Source organism: Chrysochloris asiatica, unplaced genomic scaffold (genome assembly GCF_000296735.1).
Source record: "Chrysochloris asiatica unplaced genomic scaffold, ChrAsi1.0 scaffold00381, whole genome shotgun sequence".
Classification (NCBI taxonomy): Eukaryota; Metazoa; Chordata; class Mammalia; order Afrosoricida; family Chrysochloridae; genus Chrysochloris; species Chrysochloris asiatica.
Genome location: NW_006408899.1, coordinates 1,338,728 through 1,348,429, shown reverse-complemented (window position 1 = coordinate 1,348,429; position 9,702 = coordinate 1,338,728). Strand labels below are relative to the sequence as shown.

The following is a 9,702-nucleotide window of genomic DNA, read 5'->3' as shown; positions in this document are numbered from 1 at the left end:
TTGGCTGTCTTTTGAATCTTGGTTTCCCTTGCCTACCATTGTAAAATAGACTCTAGAGGAGGGGAGAAAGGTATAGTCAGAATCATCACTACAGAAAGCTTGTAAGTCTGTCTTCAGCCTATAAATGATTGGAATACCTTAAAGGGGGCTAGAAGTTGCCCAGTGAAAGAGACCTCCTGTGGAGCTTGTGCACTGCATAAGACCATAGGTGGACACCAGAATCCCATCCAGAATTGTCTGAGGTGGGAAATTTCCACTGGAAAGGATGAGTAGACCAGCCTGGAGTGGCTAGAAGAACAGATAATACTTCATGAAGAAAGACCAGCAGGAAAAATCAGAAAACAAAAATGGCAGTATGATTGATTACTACAAGAACAAGTAAGCTGTTCACCCAGGAGCCATCAAGGCAAGTGGTTGGGTCCCCTTAGAGGAAACTCCCTTCCAAAACTAAGACTCAAGGGGAATACACAAGCAGGCATGTGGTCTGGCTGGTGACCACGTTGGTCACCAATTAGGGGAAGAGGGGGAAAAACAGCAATGAAGTTGGGATCTAAGTCCAGCCACATTCAACAGACTCCTGTGAACCTGGGAGGAGACCTGGATGACCAGTAATATGGCAAGACCTGGGGACTTCTGGGCCCAGAGGCAATAACATGGCCACAGAGGACTAGAGTGGAGAGTGAAGCATCCAGCTGATATGAAATGAGGGGAGATGCACAAGAACTCCCATACTTGCAGATAGTACCCACTTGACCTGGTTTCAATGGCTGGATGATCAGAACTCAACTAGAAGAAGAAAGAAGAGGGGAGAAAAAAAGAGTAACCTGCTGCAATTAAATGAACTTTACCTATACTTATGGATGTAGCAGCTCAAAAAAGGGAACAAATCTTTGCAGCGAGGATCACTCCCACCCACTCGGTATGCAGGGTTGACAGAGATGGACAACTTGGATATTGGCTAGCGTAGTGGTTACGAATCCAAAGAAATTTGTGACCACTGTCATATTTGTCATATGAAATTGACTCTTGAATACTAATATTCTTGATATAATTGCTGTAATGGGTATAATACAAAGACGTTACACATATTCAATGTTGGTCCAGCTCAGGGCAGCTGCCTTTGGGGAATTCCTCAGCCTCTCCTGTACATGGTTTCATCACCTCTCTAGATGCCCTATCATGATGGATGAGTGTGAGTGTGTGAGAGAGAGAATGCATGAATGTATGTGTTGCTTAGTTACTCTTTAATAATTCCCATTGCATCTGCACCTGTTAGCTTCTCCAGTGAAAATTACTTTTCCAACAAATATCCAAAACTATTCCCTGAGCTGGTTATTTATATTGGTCTTCAAACTGAGAGTCTATAGGAGCAATGTAGACACTGCCTGCCTGCTAGTGAGGAGGACAGAACAGGGAAGATGGGGAACCTGGCTGACTCACCATTCTAACAGCAAAGGTAGGTGAGGCCAACCTTAGCTCAGGATTACATGTAATTTATTATTTCAATATTGTTCAGTCTTCTGCTCTCATAGGTAATTTATTCATTTGTAATTCTTAAAGTATATGTCATTTTGAACTAGCAGCTTTCCTTTTATTATGATCTCCTTCCTGTAAAGTAAAATAGTCAGTATCTCAGGGCACAATTAATTTAAGAGATTTAGGGAGTGGGGACAGTTTTGTTGTTTTGTTTTTTATACTGAAATCTATTCCATGAACATTTACTGAGCACTTACAATGTGTAGGAAAATAAATGACACTCAGCATTTCTCTAAAACTAGATTAAAAGTAACTTGGGATGTGAAGGAAACGCACTACTGTGAAATCAGTGCTGACTCATAGTGACCCTAGAGGACAGAACAGAACCGGGCATGAGGGATCCAAAGCCAGAAATCTTCATGGATATTGACTGCCACATCTTCCCATAGAGCTACTGCTGGGTTCAAACTCCCAACTTTTCAATTAGCCAGCAAGCACTTTAGGAGAGAAAGACCTTTATAAAACACTAACATGATATCAATATATTTTAATGATACATTATAGTACTCATAAGTTTACATTGCATTTTTATATGCATGAAGTCATACAATTGACTTAGCAGCACAAAGTAAAAGTGGGGCCAAAGGATGAAGTAGAAGATGATGATGAAGATGGAATCAAGGAGAACAATCAATTGTTAGGTAACTGCCTCACATCAGCACTGGACAACCATTCATCAATTGATTTGCTCAGAAAGAATTACTGAATGTCTGATATGTGCCGGGTACAATTCTAGAAATTGTTCCTATAATGGTGAAAAAACAAAGTCCCTGCATTCAGAGAGTTTACATGAAAAGGAAGAGGCAAAAACAAATAGAAATATAATGTGAAACAGTGAAAAGTACTACAGTATCCCAAGTAATAACACAAGAATCTTTTATAATAAATAAAATACTACAGTATCCCAAGTAACAAGAATCTTTTATAATAAAACTATATCATCCCTATTCCATAGATGATGAATCTGAGACTCATACAGTATGAGCAACTTCAGCATCACATAACCAAGATGAAAATTTTTCTAATCTAACTTCAAAGACTGTGTTGTTTGGGCCTAGCTTCCTCTGTGTTCTGTAATACAAGCCTGAGGTTGCAATATAGCAGGACAACCATTTGATCTTGACCTGACATTGTGTCTAATAATCTAGGTGATTGGTCAGAAGAGCTAGTAGAAGGGCATTAATTCAAAAGAGCAATCAACAGTAAGTATCTTCAAGCCTCATTTTCCAGAAACCTGACTTGGAAACCAGGCTCTCTACTGGATGCCTCAAACAATACCTCTTGGAATTCTTTTATCGAAAAGGAAAAGCACATTGTAAGAGACAATATCAGAGCTCAAGTTAAAAGGAAAAATCACTTATTTCTAACTATAAATGGGTGCTTTATATTTTTTCAGATATTAAAAATCAGGAATCATTTAAAATCCCTTTGGAATTGGACATAATAGAATATTTGATCAAAGTAAATATCACCCACATCTATGTATCTATAGCTAACCTCTGTTACTATTGTGTTGTATAGGAATCTTTCCAGATTCCTGCTAGCCATGTAGACAATTCTTTCTTCTCCAAAATAGAAACGTGATAAATTCAGTGCTTTGACCTGAATCTTGTTATAGCTACAAATGCAGTTCAACATTAGCAACTTACGTGACTGCAAAGTATTGAATTTTATTTATTAGCCATAAGATACTGAAATATTGTCTATAGCAGACCTTTACTTAAATGTTGTTTTTGTTATGTGCCGTGGAGTCGGTTCCAACTCATAGCGACCCTGTACAGGGTTTCCGAGGCTGTAAATCTTTACGTGAGCAGAAAGCCTCATCTTTCTCCCGCGGAACAGCTGGTAGTTTCGAACTGCTGACCTTAAGGTTCGCAGCCCGATTTGTAACCACTATGCTACCAGAGCTCCTTTTACTTAAATAACAATTTTATTTTATTCTAAACTGCATTGTGATGAACTTTTTTTGTACTTATGATACTAAGCACATACTTTATTGCTTGTTTAGTATACATTTAGAAAGTAAAATTCCTAGGCTAAAAGAATTACACATTTTAAGTTTTGACACATTTTTCTAGAAAGAACCCAGAAAGTTGTGCTTATATATATTTAGGGGAAATTACTATGAGGGACCAGTCACTCGAAAAGGACATCATGCTTGGTAAAGTGGATGGTCAGTGAAACAGAGGTAGACCCCCAACAAAACGGATTAGCATAGTGACAGCAGAAATTTAGCAGCAATTGTGAGGCTGGGGCAGGACCAGGCGGTATTTCATTCTATTGCACACAGGATCACTGTGGGTCAGAACCGAATCGATGACAACAACAGCTATCCATACAGGAGGCTTTCTTTTATTCCCCACATCCAAATCAATAATAAGTCTTTTCAACTTTTGCCATTCTACAAGATGGGTCATGGTATTGCATTGTGATCTTCATTTGCATTTCTTTGATTACTAATATGATTGAAAAACTTTATCATGTGGACTGACAAACATTATTTGTCAATGAATCATAGCCCAATCATAGTTTTGACTTATTTGGGTCTTTGATATACAAGAGTTTTTTACATAGCAAAGCATTAAACCTAGTTTATAAATTTAATGGATATTTTCTAAAGTTTTAAAATAATTTAGTTTTTCACTTATTTATAATACTTTGGAAATATGGAGACTTCATATTTTTATTGAATCAAGTCTAAGCATCTTTGATGCAATGATTAAGACAGTTCTTCACTACCCCAAACTTTCTTAAAATACTTATTGCTTTACTTTTACATTTATATCATCAAGCTTGCAAAATTTTCAAGCTACCATTTTCATAAGACATTAAAAGTTTCTGCTATTTATATTGTTGTTGTTGTCAGGTGCCATCAAGTCATTTCCAACTCATAGGGACCCTATGCAACAGAACTAAGCACTGCCCAGTCCTGGGCCAACCTCACTATTGTTGCCACGCTTGAGCCCATTGATGCTGCCACTTGGCCAATCCGTCTCGCTGGGGGTCTTCCTCTTTTTCTCTGACCCTCCACCTTATCAAACATGATATCCTACTCCAGCAACTGGTCCCTCCTGACAATATGTCCGAAGTATGAGAGACGAAGTTTAGCCATCCTGGCCTCTAAGGAGCACTCTGGCTGTACTTCTTCCAACACGGATCTGTTGGTTCTTTTGGCAGCCCATGGCACTTTCAATATTCTCCTCCAACACCATAGCTCAAAGACTCAATTCTTCTATGGTCTTCTTTATTCATTGTCCAGCTTTCACATGCACATGAGGTTATTGAAAATACCATGGCTTGGGTCAGTCCTCAAGCTGACATCTTTGCTTTTCAATACTTTATAAAGGTCTTGTGCAGCAGATTTGCCTAATGCAATACATTGTTTGATTTCTTGACTGCTGCTTCCATGATGGCTGATCCAAGAAGAATGAAGTCCTTGACAACTTCAATCTTTTCTCCGTTGATAAAAATGTTGTCTAATGGTCTAGTGGTGAGGATTTTTATTTTCTTTACATTGAGATGCAATCCATATCAAAGGCTACGCTCTTTGATCTTCATCAGTAAATATTTTAAGCTGCTTATCTGCTCAATATATTTATGTAGAAAAAGAAATCAAATATTAAACTCAATTAGATTTGCTGTTTCTTTACACTACCATAGTCATCATTTAAAAGTGGGAAATTGAAATATGTCAACTGAAACTCCATTTCTGGAATTTTTCTTTTGAAAAATTCTCATTTTTACACATAGATGTGCTTATGAAATGTTGAGTAAAGAAAGCATTACTTGAAAGTAGAAATGAGAATTCAGCAAGGAGTCCTGGTGTGGCAATATAGGATAAGCACTGGACTGCTAACCGCAAGATTAGCAGACAAACCCAACTGTTCCTCAGAAAACTTATGCAGGTTTTTTTTATGAATCAGAACCAACTTGAAGGTACTTTACACCAATAACAAGGTAAACTGAATAGAAAACTTACAACTTTGGAGCTTCTTGCACCCTGCTCAATTTACATGACTCACTCTCAATGCCTCCCTCCCACCTTTGGTTTCCGTACTCCCTCTTCCAATCCCTGTCTCCCAAGATGGTCTGCACTCCTCCCTGGTGCACCATCAATGGCTTACTGGCTGCCTACCCACTCACTTATCAAAGTTTATGTCTAACTTGTTGTTGTTGTGTCAGTACCGACTCATAGTGCAGCTGGTGGGTTTCAACTGACAACTTTGTGGTTCACAGGCCAATGCTGATCCTACAACACCACAACAGGAGTCCTACCTAACTGATATAGTCTCCATAACATTCCACAAACAGCTAGAGACCGCTTATAGTGAAAACAACAAAAACACAATAAAATATAGCTAAACACTATTAAGAGACTACACTTGAAAAATACAGAATTGGAAATTAAGTTATAAATATGCTATTGAATGCTTAGAAAGCCTGCAAAAAGAAGTATAATCAATTGCATATTCCTCATAGTCTAGGAGGAAGAATCTTATTGGTTTCCCTGAGGAGTTAGTTCCCTCTTACACTTGGCTCTAGGACAAATGTTTCCCTTGGGGTTCCATATGCCAGGAACTGGGTAGATTCCTCTCCCAACACAACCCTAGGATAGATGTTACTCTTTGTACACTCCTTTGATAGAAGGTAATATCATAATTCCAAATATACTACACCATTCAAATAATTTTCTGCTATTAGCTAGGTCTCAGTAAATATTCCAGAATATCAGTTCTAACTAATGTGTTAGCGTATTAAAGCAGAATTCATAATGGACTCATATTAACAGAATTCTGAAAGAGTTTTTGATACAAAGCATAAGCTTTTCTATAGCAATGAAATGATTCTATGTAGTAATGCAAACATCAAGGTTCTAGAAAAATTAACAGAGAAGACTTTTATTTAAGAGTTTATCTACTTGCCCCAATACCTCAAATAAACCTTACTAGCATCAGCTTTGTCTAATAAGATAAGAAATATCCAGAAATAAGTTGCCTGTGGAATGTTTTCTTGTTCTATTGTGCTGGCAGTTCTCTAGTTCTTTCTTCACCTTACCTACACTTTTCTTCACCTTACCTACACTTTTCTTCACCTTACCTACACTCTTCTTCACCTTACCTACACTTTTCATGCTTCCCCAATTTTCTTGAAACATAGTTCCATTGCATCAATGTCAACTCCCTATTACTCAACTAAATTTTGATTAGGCAATTTATTTTAATTTGTAATTATCTGGAATATTAAAATCCTTGTTATGTAAAGATAATTTTATTGTAGAGCTTTGTCCTCATGTGCCTGAAAAGTTGATTTCAAAATAGTTATTTTTCTATAGTATAACAATACTAGAAAATTATTGGAGTAAGTCAGTAATGCTCATTAAAATACTCTGTTTCACCAATTTACAATCTGACTCTAGAAAAGTGGATGTCCTCCTCTGTTTACCCCTAAAATAAGAAGACTTGGGATAAGTCACCTGTGAAATCCTATGAAGCTTTAATGTTCCATTTCCTGCAATGTTTTCATGTGCCCTGAACAATAAAGCTCCTCTACATGCTATGAGGATCTCTGTGCATCAAGAATAAGCTGCAGGTCTCCCAGAGTTTCCAGAAAGAGTGCATATGAAAGCCTGAATCTTCTCTTTCTTTAAGGACAGGGCTAAGATCAGATAATCATGGTACTCAGTTAACTTATTGTTGTTGTGTGCCGTGGAGTCGGTTCTGACTCATAGTGACCCTGTACAGGGTTTCCGAGGCTGTATATCTTTACAGGAGCAGAAAGCCTCCTCTTTCTCCTGCGGAACAGCTAGTAGTTTCAAACTGCTGACCTTGCGGTTTGCAGCCTGATTCGTAACCACTACGCTACCAGAGCTCCTTTAACTTATTAGGTTCCATCAAAATAAAATAAATAAGTAAAATATTGTGTTGATTAGATTCCAATTCACATAAACTTTATGTGGGACATAATAGAATTGTTCCAGAAGATTTTCTATGCTATAATCTTTATGAAGCAATCACCAAGTTTTTCTTTTGCTTAGCTGCTGGGTGGATTTGAACTACAGTTAGTTTGAGTCACCCACCTTCCTCGCTTAGGCTTTTGTTGTTATTGTTGTGAAGTAGTTACTTTGCTATAGTTATTTGTTATAGTTACTTTGCTATAACAATGCTAGAGAATTATTGGTGTTCAAGTCAATCACGCTCATGAAAATACTCTGTTTATAATTTATAATCTGATTTATAATCTGATTCTAGAAAAGTAGCTGTCCTCTTCTGTTTACTCCTAAAATAAGAAGACGTGGGCTAAGTCACCTGTGAGTGAAGCTTTAATGTTCTGTTTCCTACGATGATTTCATGTGTCCTGAACAATGAGGCTCCAATACATACTATGAAGATCTTTGTGCACCCAGATTAAGGTCCAGGTCTCCCAGTGTTCCGAGGAAGAGTGCATATGAGAGTCTGCATCTTCTATTCCTTTAAGGAGAGGGATAAGATCAAATAGGCCACTGAATTAACTAATTTTGTTGTTGTTGTTGTTGTCATCAAGTCAGTTCTGACCCACAGCGACCCTGTATAGGATTTCTGAAGAGCAGCTAGTGAGCTACAACCACCGACCTTGCGGTTCAAACCAACTCTGCAGTTATTGTTGTTGTTGTTGTTAAGTGCCATCGAGTCGGTTATTAGGTTCCATAAAAATAAATAAATAAATAAAACATTGTGTCTGTCAGATTCCAACTTATGGCAACCTTATGTGTTACGTAGCACAAGTGCTACATAGAATTTTCTAGGAAATAATCTTTACGGAAGCAGTCACCAGGCTTTTCTTTTCCTACACTGCTGGGTGGATTTGAACTGGAATTAGTTTGAGTCACCTAGCTTCCTCACTTAGGCTTTGCTTGTCATTGTTGTGAAGTGCCATTGAGTTGGATTTGACTCATAGCAACCCTGCATAGGGTTTCTGAGGAGCAACTTGTAGGTTTGAACCACCAACCTTGTGGTTTGTAGTCCAGTGCTTATCCTACAGAGCCACTTACCTAACCATTAATTCCAATAAACTACTGCATCGTCAAAGTGGTTCTCTCCTCTGGCAGAGTGCACAAGTAGAAGGTCCTCTGAGATCAGAAAACTGATTTTTGTTCAAATTATTGATTTGCCACTTATTAGGTCTGCAATTACACAGCTGTGGACAAGCTATTAACAGCTCTAAACATATTTCCCAATGTATAAAATAAAGACAATCATAATCACTCTATAGACTCCACAGAGATATCATGAGGACCAGAAACAAGATGAGATGTTGTACATAACAGCCTTCGATAAAGTATAAAGATTTGTAGACATAGGAAGAAGTCAGTCTTACAGGACAGAAAATATTTCATTGTCACAATGAACCACAGTTCATTCATCTCCATCTAGTAGGAAGAACATAGAATCCTTGAGTATAATGGTTCTTCCTGTCAACCCACAGTATTTCCAATAAGGAAGAAGAATGGTCAAAGTAAAGAATTTACAGTACACAAAGCAAAAAGCTCTAGCCCAGCTTTTCTGAGCAGTCATGATCATTTGATGCATAGAAAGTCTTATAGTAATATATTATAATGATGTTACTAACCAATGACATCATAGTCTTAACCCTAACATTTCTTCTCCCAAGGCACACTTGAAAGAGGGTCTTCCCCACCATGAGCCAAGGCAACCACACCAATGTGAAGGAGTTTGTCTTCCTGGAACTCACTCGCTTTCAGAGGCTGGAGTGTTTTTTGTTTGTGGTCTTCCTTATTGTGTATGTAACAACGATATTGGGCAATGTCCTCATTGTGGTCACCGTCACCTGTGAGTCTCGCCTGCACACTCCCATGTACTTTCTCCTGCGCAACAAATCACTCCTGGACATTGTTTATTCATCTGTCACTGTCCCCAAGTTTCTGATGACTCTTTTAACCAAGAAGAAGACCATCTCTTACAACGGCTGCATGATGCAGATCTTTTTCTATCACTTTGTTGGTGGGGCAGATATTTTTTCCCTCTCTGTAATGGCCTATGACAGATACCTTGCAATTGCCAAACCCCTCCACTATGTGATTATTATGAGGAGAGAGGTATGGGTGACCTTGGTGGTGGCTTCCTGGGTGGGGGGTGGTCTGCATTCAATTGCTCAGATAATTTTGTTGCT

At 38.2% G+C, this 9,702-nt stretch overlaps 1 protein-coding gene across 1 annotated transcript in view; it reads left to right on the top strand.

The window, feature by feature from the left end:
* The first annotated feature begins 9,211 nt into the window (after window positions 1-9,211).
* Window positions 9,212-9,702, top strand: part of LOC102835676 (olfactory receptor 4D6-like) — a 2,853-nt gene continuing 2,362 nt past the window's right edge. Inside the window, exon 1 of the mRNA XM_006876481.1 lies at window positions 9,212-9,699. Coding sequence (XP_006876543.1) covers window positions 9,212-9,699 — 488 coding nt within the window. The remainder of the gene's footprint in view (window positions 9,700-9,702) is intronic.